This window comes from Oreochromis niloticus, linkage group LG4 (genome assembly GCF_001858045.2).
Source record: "Oreochromis niloticus isolate F11D_XX linkage group LG4, O_niloticus_UMD_NMBU, whole genome shotgun sequence".
In the NCBI taxonomy this organism is placed as follows: Eukaryota; Metazoa; Chordata; class Actinopteri; order Cichliformes; family Cichlidae; genus Oreochromis; species Oreochromis niloticus.
The window spans coordinates 15346336-15370670 of NC_031969.2; the positions used below are offsets into that span (position 1 = coordinate 15346336).

Sequence of the window (24335 nt, forward strand, 5' to 3'; positions counted from 1 at the left end):
GTACATTTATTTGCAAAAGTACATACGAGGTTTTGTTTATGATGTATGATGCTGAGCATGTACTTTTAATGTGTTTGAGCAGATTTACCAAGAAATGAAAAACAATAATGTTTTTAAGAACTAAGCAATTTCTTACAATCAATGAATATACATTGTAAATTGATTTTTTTTTTGGGGGGGGGGGGGTAAATAGGCATGTCCATAATAATAATAATAATAATAATAATAATAAGAAGAAGAAGAAGAAGAAGAAGAAGAAGAATATATTTGAGATTATGGAAACATTGCAAGTATTACAGTCATTATAAAAGATGGACACAGCTGAAATATTCCTGTTTTTGGTACTCGATAGCTGAATTCTCCGTCTTGTCAATGTGTGGGAACTTTATTTGATTACAGTGGATTCTTAATCTGCATTTGTTTTCTCTATTTGCATGTGTTTTTATAAGCTGCAGTGCACAGAACTATCAGTGTCATTGTACTACAAAACAGTGATGAAGTGTAATCTATTATATGGGCAGATAAGCTGATGGAGTTTTGAAATCAATATATTGTATACATATATTCCAAGAATTTTTTCACAGTTACACTGATGCTTTAAATGTTCCTGTTATTCATAAAGACATGACATCAGACTGTGGAGTGGAGATCGCAGCACATCAGGTTCGCAAGCAAACTGTGTTACTGCTCTTGACAGCTGAATGTGAGTCTGTTTAAATCTGTCATGTTCAGCAGTTCTTTTTATTATGAATTGAGAATTTATGACAAAACATTTTGTTTTTCAACATGTGTGAAGTGTGAATAGTTGACACAGCCAGTCTGTGTCTTAGTGCAGCCAGGTCAGCATCTGACCATCACCTGTCAGGTCTCTGTTCTGTGGATAGCTACTACACAGCTTGGATCAGACAGCTTGCAGGGAAAGGACTGGAGTGGATGAGTCAGGACTGTGTTCAGAGTTCAAAGTTCAGTTTTGAATTAGATTCTTCCAACAACACAATGACTTTAAAAGGACAAAATCTGTAGCCTGAAGACACAGCTGGGTATTACTGTGCCAAACAGCCACAGTAACACAAACCATCAGCAGATCTGTACAAAAACCTTTCAGAGTCTAAGCAGCAGCAACATGACACCTTTCTACATGTATCTGCTAATATATCTCACCAGTAGCACCTACACTTATTCAAAGTCTACTATCTCTAAGACTGGTGATAAGTAGTTGTTCATCCTGTGTTCATCTCATTCAGTCCTCTAAGAAAACAATTATAATTAATTTTATCTTTGCACCTGGAACAACATTTTAGTCCAAGTGAATCCTTGTGGAACGCTCACTACAAACAACAACTGCAAACAATATCCATGTGCATGATTTCAACATCATTTGTGTTCAATTAATTTGATTGCAGTTGCAGTTTATCTTGTTGAATAGTTATTCTCACACTGCAGCCACGACCAGACAGATTCACATCTTTACAAGCATTAAAGAGACACGTGTATGTGTAGTAAAGAACAAAAGTGCACCATTCTGTTTACATAAGAAACTGCAAATCAAAGTTCCTTTTCCCAAACAGACACCAGGAACATGCTCATAACTGAAGTAATGTTTGTGTGACAGATAAACTCTGACACTTTAGAATTGTATTATGTGTCTTTTTGACTTCTTTTGTGGCTGACAAGAGTAACCAATTAACACAGTGTGATTTTTTTATCTGGATTCACCTTCAGCAGCTACTATATGGCCTCAGACAGGCTCCTGGAAAACGACTGGGGTGGCTTACAAGCCATTATGACAGTCGCAACATCTTTTATTATCAGTCATTTCAAGGCCATTTTACCATCTCCAGAGACAACAGCAAACAGCAGCTGTATCTGCAGATGAACAGACTGAGGACTGAAGACTCTGCTGTTTATTACTGTGCTCGAGAGCCACAGTGACTGAAATTCTTTGAGCAGCCATACAATATCCAACAGTGGTCACTATACTTCATTTATCATATGGCAATTGTAGTATAATAAGGATATTTCTAATACTAATACTATTTATACTGATAAAACTAAGACATTTCTGTTGCACTTGTCCGAGAACCGTCTTTATCTTTCTTTAAGCTGTTCTCTCCTCTCTTGTCTCCTCCAATGCCATCGTGGAGGGAAGCCACTGTTCAGTTGTTCAAATGTTTGGGGATTATTACAGAGCTCATCAAACATTCCAGCTGTATAAATGGATTTCCCTGTCCAGCTGTAACAAATTTTACCATAATAAAAACAAAAAAATGAATTTCAACACACATTATTATGTTTATTTTTAAGGAACAGGATTTCAGCAGGATTACATTTTCAGTAAACGTGGAATGGAATTATTGACATGGAATTATACACACAAACGCACACACCTACACACACAGACACAAACAAATAATTTAAAAATATACACACACAGCAAGTCCTGAAGTTGCTGAAGTTTGTTCCTTTGCAACACTTGAGATGTCAAGACTTCCAACATTTTGTATTAATCAGTCTAAATGAAAAAAGCTAATTATTAGACATCATATGCAATGAAGTGCGTCACTGCAAGGCTAGCCAGTAAAGGCCATGACTGGATTGACCAAAAGTATTGCAGTTGTTCAAGAATAAAATTAATCCTTACCAATTAATCCTTACCAAACAAATGCTTGTTTAATAATTGTGCACACAGTCTAGTGCCACATTCACTGTAGTGGAATTTGTTACTACACTGCAACGAAATAAAGGCAGAAGTACTGTCAATAATTCTTAAACCACTTCTTACGTCCTTGTTTAGATCAAATTCAGCGTTTATTTTATTCCACTGACTTTGTTCGAATAGCAACCATGAGTGGAAGACAGTGTTTACCTGACATTTGCTCAAGCATTAAAACTATTTTACCAGGAAAGAAAGAGAATAATAGAGAAAGGAAATTTAAAATCTACTCAATCGTCAGTCCAGTCTATCTACGATGAATACACAAACAAACTGTACATTTAAATTGAATTAATCAAATGTAAATCTTTTCAAATTAGCACCAAGCGCTGGCTAATAATTGAAGTAAAGTGTGTGACTGTGCATCAGTGATGGAACAGAACAGCTGGCATCAGTTCATCTTCAACATCAACCAACTTCTCATAATGCTCATGGCTTCTGTATCCTGTGAGGAACTTTCACTGGATTCACTCTGATCAACACATTAGAAACACTGAACAGTCACATGAACAGGAATAAGGAGAAATATAATATCATATATAATTCATCACTTACCACTGGTCAGAAAAAATGTGTACCAAAATGAGAAAGGACACATGTATGTATTATAAATATACAGATATATAATCACCAATGAATCACCATGAATTAAAAATACATGTATAAATTTAAATAGTATAGATGGGTTGATAAAATGTATCAGTAAATCTTTAAGGGACAGTGGGTAGAAAATCCAATCAAATTACGAGACATTTTCCTTTAAAATGAGCTAGAGGTTAAAATTAAACAAAAAAATGTACCTGTAAACACTGTAGGGCAAAAGGTTCCTGACTACAAGATACAACTGACAAAATTTATTCACTAGCAGTCAGTAAATTATGTAAATATGCCTTTGTGGTTTAAAATTAAAAGAACTGAAATTTTTATTTGTGTGACTAAAAGCTCTTTGATGATATATCAGCTTTCTACTACTTTTGAGGTGGAGTCAATGCAAATATTGAGATTTCTTCCTCGTCCTCCACCTACTTATCTGTCTGCTGTAAGTATGCCTGTGTCCACTATTGTCTGCAAAGTGAAACAAAATGGACTGTAGGACAGCACTGCTACTTTTAACTATCTACTTTGCAGGTAAAACTTTCCACTAAAACTAATTTCATCTTTTTATGTCATTTTATTTTCTAAATATTTCATTTTTTTCTTCATTCATTTTATTCTTATTGACAGGTGTTGATGGTCAGACTCTGACACAATCTGAACCTGTGGTTAAAAGGCCAGGAGAATCCCACAGACTGACCTGTACAGGCTCTGGATTCACATTCAGCAGCTACGGTATGAGCTGGATCAGACAGGCTCCTGGAAAAGGACTGGAGTGGATTGCTCACATTTTCACTGATGGCAGTAGAACTTTCTACTCTCAGTCAGTCCAAGGTCGTTTTACCATCTCCAGAGACAACAGCAGACAGCAGCTGTATCTGCAGATGAACAGTCTGAAGACTGAAGATTCTGCTGTTTATTATTGTGCTCGAGTAGCACAGTGACTCAAAGTGTTTCAGCAGCTGTACAAAATCCTACACTGTGCTCCTGATTGTTGCATGTGTTTTGCATGATAGGTGTCTTTGGATAAGTTTCATAAAGTTACATTTCACAGAATATTTTTAATCATTCTCTGTAAAGTCATGCTTGACTGGAAGTAGTCAGTGGCACCAAGAAGGCCACCTCATTATACTCACAGTTAATAAAGCAGTTGTTTATTTATTGTGACACATTTCAGCAAGAGACATAATAAAAATTTCTGTGCTTAGCCTTTTTAGTCAATGTCCACAATAATTAATAATAATTAATAATTTAAATCTTTGGAAAATTTTCAAAATGCTTTTGCTTACAGGAAATTAGAATGAGATCCGACTGGCCCAGTCTGATTAAAAATAAATTAAAAAACCAACGTCCTGCAGAGACAGTGCCATGAAACACATGGGTTTATGAAATGAGCCAGAGGACACTCTGGATTGGGAGGATGAAAGTTTTCTTCTTAAAGCCATTTCCTCCACACTTTACACATCAAGCAGCACAAAGTACGTCAAAGTTAAAAGGTTGGATGAAGGAAATTCTAACTTTTAATTCTGTGCTTGAGACACAAATACAGCCAGTAAAGAAAGTGGCAGAACTGCATAAACACTCCAGTCACCTGTTGTCAGCCACTAGACTGACATTTAATATTTAACCACTGAGTACTGAGTGAACTGCTTCACAGCAAAAGCAGTCCACCCAGTAAAAGTATGAAGTAAAAGTGAAAAAAAACAATAGCAAACAAAAAAAACCCTTTAAAAGCAGAGAAAAAGCATCACATCAAAAAGAAATAAGTGCAAATGCACAGTCCCTTTATTCAAATGGACATAATGCACTTCCTCATAACTGTGAAGTTTGTGGCTGCAACAGTGAGAGGACAGAAGAGTTCAGTTCAGCTTCATCATCAACCATGTTCTCTGTACCTCTGACACTGCTGCTGGCTGCTGCATCATGTGAGAACCTTTGGGTTATTAACACTACTGAAGGCGGTTTTGTCTTGTTTAATTTTGGTGTCAGTGTAAAGTTTAAAATTCAATAAATATACAGTAAAAAAAAAAAAAAAACACTACTGAAGGCAACAGACATGAGAAAGTTTAAATTGATCATTTAAGTAATATTGATTTCTGTTTCCACAGGTGTCTACAGTATTGATCTCATTCAGCCAGACGCACTGGTTGTGCAGCCTGGACAGCCTTTAACCATCACCTGTCAGGTCTCTGGTTATTCTCTGACTGATAGCAGCTATGCAGCAGCTTGGATTAGACAGCGTGAAGGAAAATTAATGGAATGGATTTTCCACATATGATATGATGGGAGCAGTAACAAAAATGATGCTTTAAAGAACAAGTTCAGCATCAGCAGAGACACTTCTGCTCAAACAGTGACAATAACAGGACAGAATCTGCAGCCTGAGGACACAGCTGTTTATTACTGTGCACGATGTTACCACAAAGTGATACAAACCACTGACAGACCTGCACAAATACTCACTATTCAGCAGCAGGCCATCAAACACTCTCAGATGCTTGTAGCATATTTAAATATATTTAATTAACATCTCTGTATTACTGTGTAAAGGTTAGCCTAAAAGAAGTTCTATTAAAAAACTTGAGTAAAGAAAAGTCTTCCTGCTGAACCACACACACTAAATAGAAAGAGAAACAATCGTCTTCATGGTAAACAAATAAATATTTATACTATGGAGAGTGTTGGCTATTCTTTGCAGCCTAGATCAGGACTGTCATTTTCATATTGAGAGTCAGACCCTGAGTCAGAACCTGTAAAAGGCCACAGATTAAGCCGTACTGCTTCTGTATTCCCTCAGTCAACTCTGGATTTTCTGAGTCTGACAGGCTCCTAAAAAAAGACTGAAATATGATGATTTTATCCTAATCAAAGATAACAGCCAATGGAGTCACATTAAGTAAATCCTGGACGGTTGGGGTCAGGTGCCTGAAAAAGAGCTGGAGTCGCTTTCTGTTGTCACATGGTTAGATTCATTACACTCTCTCAGTGCTAAGCCTTGCTCACAAACATGACACAAGTCAGAGCTTGTGAAACTATTTGGTTCCTAAAATCAATGTTTTGGTATCACTTAAAAACATAGCCATGTGGTTAAGATGTGAAAACTAATGTTGTCATTCTCTTTGGAACACTAGAGGGCGTCCAGTGTCAAGCTCACCCTTTAGGACAGCTAGATTATCGAGTGTCTTCCTGTTGGTTGTCATTTGGGGGCAATGAATTTGGTTTCCAGCAGCAAAGAGAAACTGTTCTTTGGGTGTTTTCTTACTCACTCTCAACTACTGTCCTGTACATCTCTGGAGATCAAAGTCAAAGGTCAAGACAGAAAGAGACTATTATGTCCTTTGTCTAGAGATAGATCTATATGTATTTATCTAATTATACTGTAAAACAAACAAAACAGGCTTTAGGTTGTGTGAACAGTGGCAATACAGTCAGATCCCTGTGCTTCTTAAAAAAGCTCCTCCAGTGGAGACCTGTAACATAATAGAAGTTAGAGATTGTCATTAAAACTGTTAGTGTGAACAACAGTTGATGCTATTACTATTGGTGATATCTGAAAAAGATAATTGAGTTTATTTATTTATTTTTTCAGTAACTTAAAAAAAAACAGTTTTTAAAAGTTACCGACTTGACAGATCTCTGGTGGAACAGTCTCTTTCCTTAAAAAGTCCAGAGAGACTCTTCCAAGCAGTCAAAACAGACGGAGGTCTGCAAAAGGTCTATGACAGTTAAGTCTATAACAAACAGGTGTTTGTCATATGCAAGGTCCTTTATTCTGTGAAGCAGCATAGATGCAGTCTTGAACCAGGGTGGTTGTTGTTTTTGATAAAGATACCATTGTGCTGTCTGAAGATGGAACGCTGTGATGGGGCTGCGAAGGTCAATCAAACTCTGACCCCCCTCTGACACAGGTAGAGGCAGCAAAGCAGACTTGGGGCGGGGGGGGTTCAAACACTTTCTAGTACAAATAATGTCCAATTTTAAGAGTACTCCGAAACTGATAAAGTAACTTTCTAATGTCAGAACTGTTGTTTTTCACTCCCTGCTGGGCAGATGAAGGTTTTAACTATTTGGTTGGTTTTTTGTGCCCTTAAACAGGAGAAATATTGAGGGAAGATGAATGAAGACACCGAAATGCAGCTCTCACCTTCACTTGTCGGTACAGATTGACTGAGGGAAGAAGGGTGCAAATCCCCATATTTGAGCCCAAAGACATTACCAATAGATCGACTCACAATCATCCAAGGCCAAACTCTTGCCACAGATTCCCACTGCATTTTCCCTACAGCAACACAGTCAAAACAACAATGAAGTTATTCTAATAGATATAAAGAACAAAAGTTCTTACTCAGAAAGGAATTACATTTCTAACCCATCACGTTTTGTCTTAAATAAAAATAAAACTTACTTTGTAACTGTGTTATTTCCCTTTTCTTTGTTTTCTTTTTCTTTTTCTTAATTTGTCTGATATGTGTTGATGGTTGGACTCTCACTAATTCTGAACAAGCGGTTAAAAGGCCTGAAGAATCCCACAGACTGATTTGTACAGCCTCTGGATTCACATTTAATGACTACCGGATCATTACTGTGCTTGAGCCACAGTGACTGAAGCTGCTTGGGCATCTTTGCATAATTCTAGTTAATTTTTTTTACATCTTAATTTTAATGCAATGAGGATATTTCTAAAAATAATGTTTGTTGGGTCTGCAGAGTTGCTAGTCTGCAAGTTGTGTTAAAGGTCAGTAATATTATAATAATATACAGGGTTTCAGAATATTCACAATTTGGTACAATTTTACAAAGTTATTTTTTTCCAAATTATTTTTTTATCAAATTATTTATTAAAATTATTTACCACGACAAATGTATCAAATAAAAATCACATAATAAAATAACTTGAATAGTTTTTGAGCTAATGCTGATTCTTAATACTGAACTTGAGAGGAGAGGGAGAAGGGGATGGGCACATCAAGGCCTGAAGATGCACTTAGAAACTTAAACGGGGCTTCACCAAAGAGGTCAGGGCAAACTGTGGATTGGACTGGGAAGATTAATCAGGGTTCAAAATTGGTGAGTGATGTGTTTTCTGCAGAAATTTGACTTAACATGTGTCAACCAGAACTTTTTACCTCCAGGTCAAACACTGGAAGAAAAACCTGCTGCTATTCCTCTGTACAAAACTTCCAGAGCACCGCCATATTCTAGATTCATTTTGAAACAGCTGCTGCTGATTACTAATGTTATTATCAGCAAATATTACTCTCAGTAGCAGTCACTCACTTCAACAGCTCCACCTCCAGAGTTGACAGCAGATAGCAGCTGTTTTTGCAGGTGCAGTGGAGAAAAGTGAGATTAACACATTTAACAGTTTCACTTCTGCAAAATCCAAAAAGCAAATTAGAGTATTAAACAATCTTGCAATAATAAGTCAGTTAGCATTTTTAACATAAAATCATAAGCTTGAAAGAAAAAGGCAGAGCAGTTTCATATCAATTTATTTTTGAAAATGAGCCAGAACCATATGCATTTTTTTTTTGTTATATTTTTGCACTCAGTCACACCTGTTTCATTTCCTGGGATATTATTTTCTGTGGTGCAGTTATTCTCGGTATTTCTGACCAAGTCTGAAAACACAATTTGAATACTGAAGCATTCTTGACTTTTGGTGTCATGAAGTTTTAACTTTCAGTAGCGCAAAGGTATGAAAAAAGAACTAACTGGCTTACTAACTAGTCAGCCCCTAGTTGGTCAGGATTAGTTAGAAATAGTTAAAGTTTAAACAAATTGGTCAAATTTCATTGGAAAAAATTTCTAAAGACATTCTTTAACAGTATATATTTACATATTTACATACTTTTAAATACATGTAAATGTATGTATTTACATACATTTCTGTCGCAGGTGTTCTCTCTGCTGTACTTTTGAGTTTCAGTTTAATAAATGTATGTAGGAGCAGCAAACTGGGAACACATTCTCAGAGGAATCCAGTTTAAATCCAGTTTATATCTTATTTAAAGGGGAATTCATGGATTTGAAAACATACCAGGCACTCTCTTATTACGAGTTACACAAAGCAAACACTCCTGTTGTTTATTCTCTTTGTTTTCCATGTTGCTGAAGATGGGACCATAACAGAGTCTGAGCCAGTTGTTAAAAGACCCTGAGAGTCCCACAGACTGACCTGCACAACATCTGGATTTAGCTTTAGAAGTGACGTATGGAACTGGATCAGGCAGGCTCCTGAGTGGATCGCACACACACACAGTCAGTCCAGGGTAGATTCACCATCTTCAGAGATGACTCCAGCAGTAAAGTCTATCTACAGATGAACAACCTGAAGACTGAGGACACAGCAGTGTATTACTTGCCAAAATATACACAGTGAGTTAAGGATACATACAAAACAAAAAACACTTCCTCTATTTCTTATTACAACAATGCAAATTTGAGTTTTCTCATTTAAAATTTATAGCTGTCTTTATTTCAGCAGATGAACAGGCTGAAAACTGAAGATTCTTGTCAGGGTTCCTGGGTCGTTGACCCAGTGTTTTCAGTTTGTTTCATGCCGGGTTATTCTGTTTTCACTCCCTGTTCTTTGTGCCAGCCTTTCCCTGTGTGTTAGTTCAATTATGTTCAGCTGTTCCCTGACCAGTCTCTAATCAGTCATTATTCAGCCGGTGTATTTTAGTCCTCAGTTTCATCCTGGTCATTGTCTTGCCATTAACGTTGTCTATCCCGCATGTGTGTTCCAGTTCAGTCAGTCTTTCAATCAGTCAGTCAGCCAGTCGTCTGTCTCATGTTCTGTTCATCCATTCTGTACAATAAACACCGTCTTCATTCCACACTAATCCGAGAGTCCTGCATTTGGGTCCGCTCTTCCTCACCTCCACACAGCGAACTCCTGACAGTTCTGCTGTTAACACTCACAGTAACTGAAGTTCTTTAAGCATCTGTAGAACATCCTACTATTCTCACCTTCACTATCAGTCTTAATAATAATAATAATAAATATCAATGACCACCAGAAAATCTGTGGAGACCAGTGTCTGAGCCATAGTTTGCTCTTAAACCTGACTGGAACCTTACAAAGAGTTCACTTAAGTTTAAAAAGAAAAAAAAAAAAAAGGCAATCAACTGTTCAGGCACAAACTTTACCAAAACCTTTGGAGACAATTTGAAGCTTGTAAATGAGCCTAACATTATCAGGAAAGTCAGGGATTTTTTTTCATAAGGTTTTACCAGTGTTTTTCTTTGTTTGTTTTAATAATGGAGAACCAGTCACTACTGGCATAATAATTATGGATAAATAACTAATTTCAAATTATCAAACGATTTCAAATAATTCTCTTCCAATTTTAACAAAATCTCTTATTGGAAGAGAATTATTTTATTTTTATTGTTAATCTGAATTCACAACTTCAAATTTGATTTTAGAAACAGAATTTGAATGTGATAGGAGGAGCTTAATGTAAACACAGTGTCAGTGATGTAGTGAGAATCTCATTACATGATCATATTTAAAGGAGTTCTGCAGAGTTGTAAACATACCCAACACACTGTCAGTATGGCTTACAGAAAGCTAACACTCCTGTTAGTTTCTCTCTTTGTTTCAAGTTGTGTTAAAGGTAGGACCATAACAGAGTCTGAACCAGCTGTCAAAAGACCTGGAGAGTTGCACAGACTCATGTGTACAACATCTGGATTTAACTTTGGAAGCTCAGTGTGGAGCTGGATCTGACAGGCTCCAGGAAAAGGGCTGGAGTGGATCGCATTTATACACAAAGCTAGCACTCCTATCCATTACTCCCAGTCAGTCCAGGGTAGATTCACCATTTCCAGAGATGACTCCAGCAGTAAAGTCTATCTACAGATGAACAATCTGAAGACCGAGGACACAGCAGTGTATTACTGTGCCAGAGTGTACACAGTGAGTTAAATACTAGAGGAGTCATTCAAAAAATACTTCCTCTATTTATCACAATGACACAGAGCATTTGGCTTTGTCTGTAATGCATACAGTGTAGTCCTCATTTCAATGAATATGCCATATCATGTCTTGAAAATTGAATCCAACTTTAAAATGCATCTCAACTGTCCAAGTTTAACACACATTAACAGTGACTTCCAAATTCTTTCCAATTTATCTGACAACATAATGGAAGGCAGAGAAGAAAATACTTCTCTAATATCATTCATAGTTTTAGTCTCTACTTGGAAAGGGAAGAATTTTACTTATATTTTGTGTAAGAAAAACTACCAGCTTACCAAAAGGGCAGGAGCAGGTTGTGAGAAGTTACAACATTGCTAGTCTGTTATTCTCAGTCAATTCAAGGCTGGTTGTCCAGAGACAACAGCAGACAGAAGTTGTATGAACAGGCTGATTCATCCACACTGACAGTGACAAGAGCCAATTTTAACAACTACACAAAATACTTTAAAATTTATGTTAGTTATATTGTTTTTCTTTTTTTTTTCTTAAGAAAATGCAAACGCTGATCCTGAGACAGATCATTAGCAATAAAGACAAAGATAAAGTTAACAGACAACCACAAAAATCACAAAAATTCAAAACTTGTCATTTTTAATATTATTTTTTGGAATCACTTTTTGATGTATAAAAAAAAATGAAGGGAAAACAGTATGATCAGTGATGACTCCAGCTTAGTGTGTAAATTAAACTGTAGCTCAGATTTAAACAGCCATAAAACAATCTAGAGGAGCTTGTGGTTTTTAAAAGCATTGTTCTTCCTTGCTGTTAATTATAATTTTAAATGAATAAAACGTAATATATATATTCTTGAGTGAAGTACAGTGTCTTTGAGTAAAAACTCTTTATTTATTCAACTTTTCTGTCTTCTTGTTGAGGAGGAGCTGATGCAAATATCTTTTCTTCTGCCTCCACTTATCAGACTGCTCAAAGCATGCAGGGAATAGTGGACAGACAGTTACTCAAGATGGATTGTAAGACAGCGCTGATACTTTTGACTGTCTGCTGTGCAGGTAAAGCTTTTACCAAAAAAAAAAAATCTTTGCAGTAATGTATATTCTGTTTAAATTCTCTCTCTTTATTTCTATTGACAGGTGTTGATGGTCAGACTCTAACAGAGTCGGAACCAGCAGTTAAAAGTCCTGGAGATTCACACAGGCTGACCTGTACAGGCTCTGGATTCACGTTCAGCAGCTACCATATGGGCTGGATCAGACAGGCTGCTGGAAAAGGACTGGAGTGGATTGCTTTCATTTATACTGACAGTAGTGGCAGCTTCTACTCTCAGTCAGTCAGAGGCCGCTTTACCGTCTCCAGAGACAACAGCAGACAGCAGCTGTATCTGCAGATGAACAGTCTGAAGACTGAAGATTCTGCTGTTTATTATTGTGCTCGAGAGCCACAGTGACTGGAGCCATTTCAGCAGCTGTACAAAATCCTCCATGTGTCAGAAGAAATAAGAAATACTCATTTTTTATAGGACAATATGGATAGAATTTGGAATGAAAACACATATTGCAGCTCTCATAATGTCTCACGTCTTCCTTTAGAAAACAGATGGATCACTGATAGCTGCAGCTTTATGCGTGAGTTTACCTGGAAGACTGAAGTAGCAGACATTTAAAGGCTAAGTCAAAACAAAGTCTATTTTTATCTCAGACAAGTTTACAAAGAAACTAAATTGTGGAGCTCTTGGTCCACGGTGCAAATACAATAAGACATTGTGTACCAAAATTGACAACAGTGGAAGTTGGAAACACTCCATATACAAACACAAACACAACAACAACAACAATAATAATAATAGTAATACAAAATATAAATAAAAAATACACTATAGTATGGTATTCATTTCATTACATGGGCATAAAGTTGACCAAAGTGTTGAATAAATATAATTAGTATTTTGACTTTGTTGATAATGGGACAGATTATCGTTGCTCACTTAAAGAGCACGTTCAGCTCCAGCAGAGACACTGACAAAATCTGCAGGTCAAGATCATAGCATACTCAACCAAAAACCTTTGCAAATGTGAATAATGATTGTAACCTCCAGGTAATTTGCATCTCTTCTTGGGCACAAGACTTTTAGATGTATGTGTAAACCACTACACTACACTTCATAACAATTTAAGTAAAGTGTGTGACAGTGGACCAGTGAGGGGACAAAGCAGTTCACATCTGTTCAGCTTTAAGACCAAAAGTGTTGTCTGCAGTTCTGATACTGAAGCTGCATCCTATTTTACTGGGTTCACTCAATCAAAAACATTAGAAACACAAAGTAATTTAATGAGTGATGGATACAATGCTGATTTCTGTCACACAGACAGCGAAACAAATATCAATAGAAAATTAAACATAAATAAAAGAAATGGTTTAGAATTTCAACTCAAAACTAATGTTGCAGATTGTATCAGGACACTAGAGGGCAGCTGGTGTTCGGTCTGTCCCTTTAGGAAACAATTACTGTAGATCAGCAGTGTTTGCAGCTTCATGTGTGATTCAGCTGTTGATGAGTGACAATAACAGGACAGAATCTACAGCCTGAGGACACAAATGTTTATTACTGTGTGAGTCTGTGGGCCACACAAACCTGCACAAATACTCAGGAAGAGTTTGGAGAAAGACAATGTGTCATGTGATTTGTCACAAACCTTGATATGATTAGTTCTTATGTTTATTTAACTACAAGAAAGGACAAAGGTGTGTATTGTTGTATGAATAAATATGTATATTTGATAAATATCTCCCCGTGCCAGAGCTACTCTCTTATCATTAAAAATAAATAAGTTCATGTAGACATCTATCATCACATTTTTAGTAAAGATCTCTTAAATTCTTCTCTTCTGGGTATTGTAGTCTTTAGTGAAAAACCCTTTCAGCTACATGGGGTAGAAAATGTAACCTGTTGCCTTTACCTCATATTGTGGAGCAAAAAAATATTGTTCCCCGTCTACCAAGAACCACTTATTTAAGGAAACACAGTCTCTATGGTGCTGGCTGCAGCTCAGCAGGTAGACCAGGTCATGTAATGACATGTAATAGGAAAGTTGCTGGTGTGATCCCTTGCTGCTCGATTCTGTATCTTTAGGCAAGACGTTGAATCCCAAGTTCTCTCTGATGCATCTCTCTGGTCCATTGGAGCGTGAACGTTAGATAGTAAGCACTTAAGTGCAGAAAAAAGTGGTTGTGCGACTGAGTGAAAGAGGAATGTTGTGTCTTTTAAATGTGAATGACGCATCACTTAGAAGAATTTTAAGAGAGATAAACTAGGCAAGTACTCCTCTGAGTTGAAAACATGAGGCGAGACATTGCAGATATCTATTATAGATAGATTTGCCATAAAAGACGAACATTTACCAGAAGGCAGTAGACAGAGGACTGATACAGATCTTAGTCTCCTAGTTTTAAGGAGGAGTCAATGCAAATACTTAGATGTCTTTGACGTCTATTTAACTGCCTGCTGTCAAGTGTGAAGAGAATAGTGGACAGGCAAAGACACAGTCAAAAATAATGGACTTTATGACATTGTTGTTACTTTTGATTGTCTGCTGTGCAGGTAAAACTCTCCACTAAAACTCTTTTTTTTATATTCTTTTAATTTATTATGGAATTAAATTATTTTTCATTGTCGTTTATTTATGTTGACAGGTGTTGATGGTCAGACTCTGACACAGTCTGAACCAGCAGTCAAAAGACCAGGAGATTCCCAAGACTGACTTGTACAGGATCTGGATATAACTTTGGGGGCCACGGTATGCACTGGATCAGACAGGCTCCTGGAAAAGGGCTGGAGTGGATTGCTTACATTTACAGCGATGGTAGTGAAACTTTCTACTCTGATTCAGTCAGAGGTCGCTTTACCATCTCCAGAGACAACAGCAAACAGCAGCTGTATCTGCAGATGAACAGTCTGAAGACTGAAGATTCTGCTGTTTATTACTGTGCTCGACACTCACAGTGACTAAAGTTCTTTCAGCAGCTGTACAAAATCCTACAGTCCTTGTGTATTTAGCAGCGGGTGCTGTGACACCTGCTTTTTAGGACAGGACCTATTGCAACATCCCCTTCACTCCTACCCACAGCCTTGTCAGCAATTCTTCAAAATTTACTTTTAGTTCAATATTTAAAAAGCATTTTAAATTCACTTTGACATGAACCAGCAAGCAAATGCCTGAAGAGAAGCAATTTGGTTTCTAATTGGTAAATTTTTCGAACATTAAATTAGTCCTTGTGATTTTGTTAAAAGGAATGAAATAAAGCAGAAATGAGGGGAAAAGATAAGTTACAGTATATATTCCTTATATTCCAATGAGGAATATATGGGCTAACAAGGTAAAACAAAATGGCTGTAAGCTAAATTTGTAACAAAATTAATACATTTAGTCCACATTATGTGTGTACATTAATGTAGACGCATGTGTTAGTGTCATGAACAGACCCGGACAAATACTCAACTTTACTAAGCCAAATATTTGCTTTAAATACCAATAGCAATAACTACAGATACTTAACCACAGTTTTCACTGTAGTCCTTAATGCTAGCAAAATGATGTCATCTACACGTATGTGCCCATGCCTTTATACAAATGTTTTTGATTGTTTGTTTTTGTCTAGAGGGAGGGGGACTCATCAAAGTCCCCAAAAATCTCCTATACTGCATCGCTGAAAACAATACTCAGAAATAAAGTCATTACCCAACAAAAGCAACAAAGCTGATTTTATATTTTGACAAAAAGTAAATTCAAGCGAAACACAGATCAAGCTAGAGGCCATGAAGGCATTTCAAAACCCAGAGATGATTATAAATAAGAACAAAAAGAAGAAGAAGGTGAAAAGCATTGGAAAGCTATAACTGCAAGCAGATGGGGCATAAAGAGGATTAAGAACCTAAAAGTGGGTCAATTAAAAGCAAATATAAAAACATTATAATTGTTAAAAATCATCAGTAGGAAGAGATGATAAAACATTATAAAAGACATAGTTAAAGTAACTCAAACTAGAGGCACAGAGCAAAGAGCGAAAGCAATTTAAAGGGATGATAATCTCATTAATCTCTGGCCCAAATAAACGTAAATCCAGTTCAAATCCAGTGATGCACTTAAAACTATTGGCATCTGCAGCTACCAACAATAATTCATCATTATTCTGTGAAGCACCATCTCTGTGCTGTGGTCTGTTTTATACAGGTAGGTCGATGGGAGCATTTCTGTTAGTTCAGCAACAACCATTTTTTAAATCCTTAAGGAGACAGGGAGTTTGAAAATTTGTTATTTGTGTCCAGAGAGGATTTTTAAAATTTGATTTTAATCAGAAGAGTTTGAACAACTGATTTTTGTAAATAAACAGGGACACAACCTGTCAGTAATGATGTATTAATTAGATTAGACTAGACTTTGTGGGCTGACAGATCCACAAATTTCCTTTACGGATCTCATCAGCAGGATATCAAGTGCACAGGAAGAGGGCTTCATTCTGTCAGTTAGCTAGTAGGAGTCTCTCCAGTGTCCTTAGCAGGGAAGGTGACGGTTTTTTTTAACAAAACAGGATAAAAGAGCAAAAAAGAATAAAAGAAAAAAGTAAAATAAAATCACAGTGTAATTAAGAAAAGAAAAGAAATATTAATCAGTGTCTCTCTACCAGAAACAAAAATATATTTCAATGTGACCAAACTCACTGATTGTAGGTACTAAGCGTCCATATACAGCATCACAATGCTGAAACTAACTGTAATCAAATGTTAGAAGAAGAAACATTAAATATTTCAACGTATTACAATGTATTAATATATATTACATCTGGTAAATCTCATCATACAACATATTTTAATATTTAATACCAAAAACATTTTCTCCACAATTATTTATATTTATTTTCATAGTAAGACTCAGATCAACATAAAATAACCACCTTAAAGCTCTGAAAGCAGGTTAAAATTCACAACATTACAGCCAGGAATGGAATATAAAATTTATCAGGTGTTAAAAATACATTTACAGAAAAAAAAAGAAAACTTTTGTCAAATTTATCTGCAGCAAGTTTCAAAATTTTCATTTAATGTGGCTTTTTGACCTCTCATGTTTGTGCTGCCTTTCCCTTGTTTGTTACGCAAGTTAATAAGAAAAAAGTAACCACATGTGAAAAGGAGTATTGCAGTTAATATTATCAGAACTGTGAACCCTCAGTGATCAATAATGACTCATGTATGACCTGTAGTTCAACTTTAAATGTTGTAAATGTACTTTTTGAGAAAAAGCCAAATGTCTTAGATTAAAATAAGTTTTAAAATGAAAACATTTGAAATCTCAATTTTGAGTGAAAAGACTCTCCTACTGTTCAGGAGGAGTCAATGCAAATATTTAGATGTCCCCACCACTATTTAACTGAACTCTATTTAGCTCAAACTTGAGACAATTGTGGACAGACACAGTTAAACAAGATGGACTGTAGGACTACTACAGTGTTTCTACTTTTGACAGTCTACTGTGCAGGTAAACCTCTTCCTTAAATATATATCATATAATATGTTATAAAAATCATTTACCTTCCTTTTTTTTACTGAGTTTTTTTTATTTCAAAAAGGCATAAAAGGTCAGACTCTGACACAATCTGACTCAGCAGTTAAAAGACCAGGAGAATCCCACAGATTGACCTGTACAGGCTCTGGATATAACTTCGCTGGCTTTGGTATGCACTGGACCAGACAGGCTCCTGGAAAAGGACTAGAGTGGATTGCTTCCATCTGGAGTGATGGTAGCAACACTTACTACTCTCAGTCAGTCCGAGGCCGTTTTACCATCTCCAAAGACAACAACAGACAGCAGGTGTATCTGCAGATGAACAGCCTGAAGACTGAAGATTCTGCTGTTTATTACTGTGCCCGACAGACACAGTGACTGAAGTACTTTGGGCAGCTGTACAAAAACACATGCTTTCCTCATCCTAACTGCATGTTTCCTGGAAACCCTTCACATTTAACTCTGTTTCAGTTGTTATGTACTTTTTTATAGATTCGAGTTAAATCTCCCCTTTATGGGCTACATATAGCAAAGGTTGTGTCCCTATTGAGAGAACACAAAGCCCTTAATGAGAGGGAAAATAGGAGTTGAAATACTTTTTAGTTCCTGCACAATTAAATTTACCTTTTACTTCTGTATATATAAAAAAGATGGTAAAATACCAAATGAGGTAAGCCAGTAAAAGCTTCAACCAACACAACAAAATTGGATTATTTGCTCATTCATTAGTGATGAAGTTGAGATGTGACATTATTTTTTTTCTTAGTTTGTTTAAAAGCTATGAAATAAACCAAATGGACAGGAGATGCTAGAAAAAAATAAGAAAGAAAACCCATTAATTAACCCTTACATAATTTTCAATCAAATGTCTGAGTTTTCACCAAATATGCCCAGATTTGCCTAGAGACAGGTACTTGCTGGTCCTAAAAGGTCATGGGGTTATCTTAAAACAATGAAGGCGTAACAAAAAGCATAAGCGGGATCATATATGGTGCTCATAAAAACCACAGGTCATAGAGAGGTCTGAGGGCTCTGCGAGGTTCCCAGATCAAATGTATGTTCTGTACTTGTATGGGTTTATGTCAGCTTTCTCCCACAGACCAAAGACATGTTTGTTAGAATGACTGGTCATTCTAAATGTATTGTTAGAGTGTGACTTGTAGTTAAAAGTGGTCAGTAAAACTACAAAAATGCTATTTAAATGTGAACAGTGTACATTTGCAAGCACACATACCTGTAGTGAGTTAACTCAGTTTATTTTGAGATAACTGACAGTTAACTGAGATTAAAACAAAGACGACAAAGATAGGTTGGTAGATTTTAAAGACAGTTGAGCTGAGTCATTTGGGAAACACATACGGAACTCACACGCGCAAGGTTTCCTCTATGTTTTGATTAAAGCTGGTATAATTATGAGTTTATTATTGTTTAATGATTTTAACGCTTATATGTGTTTATATAATAAAATATTTCCAGTATTTTCTTACTATTTCCATTTTCAATAAAAGGGATATAGGAATAGTGACCATCAGTGCTGCCAGGTACTGTTATGTTTGGGCTCAAACTGGACTCTGAAATCAGAATCAACAGACCAACTGCAGTTTTACAGTTTTTGAAGAGGGTAGTTATTATGAGTGGGTGAGAATGAAAGGATCTTGCAATATGTGTGATAAAGATCCTTAGACCTTACTGTAGATTTTTGTTTCTTGGATAGATGATCTGTGGGGATTATTGGCAGGTAGGCAGAATTCTGAAGTGGCTTTGAAAGTGCAGTAGTAGAGACTGGGCACTGCATTTTCGAAATCTTCTTAGCAGTTCTTATTTATTGATGAATGTGTAACTTTTACACTTTACGTTTATTTGTAAATTGTAATTGAAATAAAAAAACAAAACGAAACAAGCAGATGTAGCCGTGCCAGAGGAAAATCAGTGAAAGTACACAGATCAGGGGTCAAGAGGAGCAAAGAAGAACTCTACTCGAACTGAGCTCCTAACTGGGAGACCAGTTTGAGGCCAATACAAAAAAAGCACATGAATATTCACATTTACACCATGTAAAGCACGTGACATGCATCGGAGGCGTGTTGTGGAAAATCTTAAACAAAACTGCAACTACTAGGTGAGCGTGTCTTTTGAAGTTAGGTTTATTAAGAGAAAAGAAAAGCACTGCAGCGGAGAAAATGTTCAGATCAAACACCAAACAGTTCTCTGAGGATGGACACCGCCCTGAACTCTTTTATAGCTTCCCAAACAAAAAACATTCCACAACTCTTATATGTTGCCCCATCTCACGGGGGGCTATACCTCCTCCCTCACGGAGAGAATTATGACCGTGTTTTCTGCTTAGCCGTCACCTAAGGCCCATCTGTAGTGCACATGCATACAACTAAGTGACAGGAGTACTCTTGCTATACTAATGCAATATGATTAAAATATGTGATTAATACATAAGAAAAGAAATCTGCTTCCACAGGCATTTGGGATGAAGGAGGGTGGGTGAGTGTGTATCTGTGCCAGTGTACGTGCCAGTGTACGTGTGTCCTGTGTTCAGCTTCAGAGAGTGTGCTTTCACCCAGTTAAGTGAAAGTCAACAGTCCGCAGCCCACGCAGGCGGCCTTGGAAGAATATGGACAAATAGTCAAACAGTCCCAATATCAAGTAGAATTTTTTGTTGTTCCCGTCAGCCTCGGCCTACAGGCATCCAGCTTTTTGATCTTGTATGTGTATTTTAACTTCATTTTTTTTAAACATGTACTTTTTTCATTTTTAAACATGGCAGGATATAGAGTGACACATCAGTGTCCAAAGTGGTGGTTTATCTGCAAGTATACCATCAACACTGACACAAATACAAGAAAACAGCCTTTGAATAGCTGTCCACTGTAGTGACCACTATGCGTGAAAGGGTTAATGTCCATCACTGGTCACCAGGTCTATCAATTTCCCGTTGAAGAGCCGTGAGCTTCTCCAAGATTTTATCCGTATTGTGTTCATGTATTTCTACCTTTGATGTTTCCTATGCAAATATTGAGATGACTTCCACCTACTTATCTTACTGCTGAGATCCTGCAGAGAACAGTGACAGAGTTTAACAAGATGGACTCTAAGACAGTGCTGCTAATTCTGACTCTCTACTGTGCAGGTTAAACTCTACTAAAACTATTTTAATGTTCTTTTTACATCTGCTGAAAGTATTTAATTTTCTTTTCTTATCTGCCTGAATGTTTCTATTGACAGGTGTAAATTGTCAGACTCTGACAGAATCTGAACCAGTGGATAAAAGGCCTGGAGAATCCCATAAATTGACCTGCACAACCTCTGGATTCACATTCAGCAGCTACAGTATGGATTGGATTAGACAGGCACCGGGCAAAGGGCTGGAGTGGATTGCTTATATCAGTAGTGGTGGTGGTAGCAACACTTACTACTCTCAGTCAGTTCAAGGCCGGTTTACCATCTCCAGAGACAACAGCAAACAGCAGCTGTATCTGCAGATGAACAATCTGAAGACTGAAGATTCTGCAGTTTATTATTGTGCTCGAGAGCCACAGTGACTGAAAGTGTTTGAGCAGCTGTACAAAATCCTATTTGAATTCACCCTCAAAACAACATCCTTGTTTTGAGTTTTGTTATGTTTTTTTTAAGATTCAATAACAATAATAAATTCTGCTAATGAAACATTTTTTCCTGCTTTGTATCTATCCCAACAAAACACTTAATACAAAATATTTTGAGTTTAATTCAATTCAATTTTATTTATATAGTGCAAAATCACTACAAAAGATGCCTCAAGGAACTTTATATTGTAAGTTAAAGAGCCTACAACAATACAAAAAACTGAGAAATAAAGAGAGATTAAAAACATAAAAACTCATGTAGATTTGCAATGCCTTAAGGTAGTAAAAAAAGCATAAATATAATAAAACAAAACAAAACAAAACAAAATTTATATCCGTGGGTTTCAACTGTTTAGCTGTGGTTTCAACTATGGCATTTCAAACGCACAGTCCTTTTAATCTAATAAACACCAAGCACTTCCACAACACTGTGCAGTATGTGGCTGCATCAGTGAGAGGGCAGAAGAGCTCATATCAGTTCAGCTTCAGTAACAACCATGTTCTCTGCAGCCCAGATACTGCTGCTGGCTACTGCATCCTGTGAGAAGCTTTGGTCAATTCATACTACTAAATACAATGGAATTACTAATACTTGGATCACACAGAATGAAAAAAGCACTGGAATGGATTTTACACATTTGGTATGATGGGAGCAGAGGCCATAACAAAGTTTTTAAGAACAAGTTCAGCATCAGCAGAGACAGTTCTGTTGGCAAAGTGACAATAACAGGACAGAATCTACAGCCTGAGGACACAGCTATTTATTACTGTGCACGTTACTGCACAGTGATACAGAACACTGACAGACCCGTACAAATACCCAGCAACACAAAGCGACCAAAAGCATCTTGTGTAACTGTGAATACAAATAAGAGTATGATGCAGAGAGTTTCATATGGCAAACTTTGTAAAACATACCCCTGTCTGATTGTGTAAAAGTTTGCCTAAAATACATTTTATGGACAAACTTGAGTAAATAAAACTCAAATAAAACTGACTGTCACTTGGTCCAAAGTAATACATTACAGTAATCACAGTATCTTTTTCAGTAATTCAGTAATGTAAATTATTATTGTTCTAAATTCAATGATAACACTACAATTAAACATTGCTTTAATTTAAAAAAAGAAAAAAGAAAAAAATATCGACCAGCTCTGTTTCTTCCACTTACTGCGCTACAATCAGGTAAAGTCAGTTCTTATTCAGAGAGCATCTATAACTGAAAGGACAATAACATGATGCATGATGATAAAATCCAAACTGCATCCAGGACAGAAAGAACTGCACTAGACTGTTAGTACAACTTTGTTACCTGTTGATGATCAGGATCTGGCTGCTTGGCTAAGGTCCGTTAATCAGCTTTAACAAAGGCAATGATGAGTAATCATTGAAGCTTTGTAGCCTCCATTTGTAGCTGTTTGCAATTGCTTCATAAAAGGACAAATAACCATGATTAATTCAAGCAGTTACTATTTGTTAGTTAAATTTTATATGTGACCTCATCAAAAATGGGGATTATCTATATCTTACAAAGCATTTATAAATGAAAGCAGTTTTAGCTTTAAATCCTGAAGTGAATAACAGCAAATCATCATATATCAATTCACTTGGCACTTCAAGGGTTAATATTACAAATAGATATATGGAGTAGCAGAAAAGGTTTAAAACAACCATTAACACCATGTTAAGTCAGGTTCACCCAGCAATATGAATATATGAGCACTGAGCTGCATCACTGAAGCTTTGACTTTGACTTGTTTTGGAAGAGAACTTTAATTAAAAATATTATTGTTTGTCATAAAACAATGAATAATGGATAAAAATGGATAATCAAAAAATGACAGCGAATAGTACGTTTGGCTCTAATTTAGTTTGCTGTGGATAACACACAGTAAAAAAAGTTGATAGACAAGCTTATCCCATTGTTATCCTGGAGTGAAGAGGATTCAATGCAAATATTGGATGTTTTCTATCTTTACGTACAGAGAGAACACAAATGGACTCCCAGTGGGTTTCCTGGGTTGAATTTTAATGGTAGCAACAAATAAGACTCTCAGTCAGTTCAAGGCTGGTTTACCTTTTTTCAGAGACAGCAGAGAACAATTTCTGCAGATATCTGCAGATGAACAGTCAGACAAGTGAAGATTCTGCTGTTTATTATAGTGCTCAGCCACCACTGTGACAGAAGTCCGTTTAAAAACTACAAAAAATCATTCAGTACCTAATATTTATGTAGCAATATTGTATTTAATAGTGAAAAGATAGCTAAAATATCAACAAATTTCTATTCATACTGAGTAATTTTCCCTGTGACAGGGATCAGATCTTTGTGTTAGCTACTGATTTCACACTAATGACACATAAGCAACATAGATTTTCCATTACTGCTGACTGATTTCTTCCTTAGTTCAGCTTAAAATTCACTTTGTAGACTTCAAACATGAACAGAATCATTTTAGTATTATTATATTATTTTATTATCATGTTCCATTTTGATCTCTCTGAGTGCTGTGACTCAATTCACAGTCTGAGCTTTAACATATGAGATTAAAAAAAAACCCAATGTCCATGCTAAATTTAGCTACAGTCATCCAGTGAGGAGGAGTTAATGCAAACTCAGATGTCTTTCACTTCTACTTATCTGACTGTAGAGTGAACGACAGAGCAGTGGACTCACAGATCGATATGATGGACTGTAGGACAGGACTGCTGCTTTTAACTGTTTGCTGGGCAGGTGAAGATTTTTGCTGATATTGTATTTTTTTTTGGTCTCCCTATAGTTACAATAAGACAAATGCAAAGTTACTTCCATTTCTTTTGATTTTACAGGTGGTGATAGTCAGACTCTGACTGAGTCTGAACCAGTGGTTAAAAGACCTGGAGAATCCCACACACTGACCTGTACAGCC

At 36.5% G+C, this 24335-nt stretch overlaps 3 protein-coding genes, 2 long non-coding RNA genes and 1 gene segment (V, D, J or C); 5 read left to right on the forward strand and 1 right to left on the reverse strand.

Moving 5' to 3' along the window:
• The window catches only part of LOC112846679 (Ig heavy chain V region 914-like), a 33493-nt gene extending 12012 nt beyond the window's left edge, over positions 1-21481 (forward strand). Inside the window, 1 exon segment of the V gene segment in view lies at positions 21047-21481. Within this exon segment, the coding sequence occupies positions 21047-21363 (317 nt within the window).
• The window catches only part of LOC100709195 (uncharacterized), a 1346887-nt gene that overhangs the window by 792036 nt on the left and 530516 nt on the right, over positions 1-24335 (forward strand). The window lies entirely within an intron of this gene.
• LOC112846698 (uncharacterized) overlaps positions 1-24335 on the reverse strand; it is a 961229-nt gene that overhangs the window by 625282 nt on the left and 311612 nt on the right. The window lies entirely within an intron of this gene.
• Positions 1-24335, forward strand: part of LOC102076453 (Ig heavy chain Mem5) — a 900359-nt gene that overhangs the window by 592650 nt on the left and 283374 nt on the right. The window lies entirely within an intron of this gene.
• Positions 1-24335, forward strand: part of LOC106096470 (immunoglobulin mu heavy chain) — a 1110954-nt gene that overhangs the window by 584635 nt on the left and 501984 nt on the right. The window lies entirely within an intron of this gene.
• On the forward strand, positions 12163-12548 carry LOC112846696 (uncharacterized). The gene is made up of 2 exons (XR_003219814.1): positions 12163-12304; positions 12386-12548. It is a non-coding gene; the product is annotated as an uncharacterized LOC112846696 (long non-coding RNA).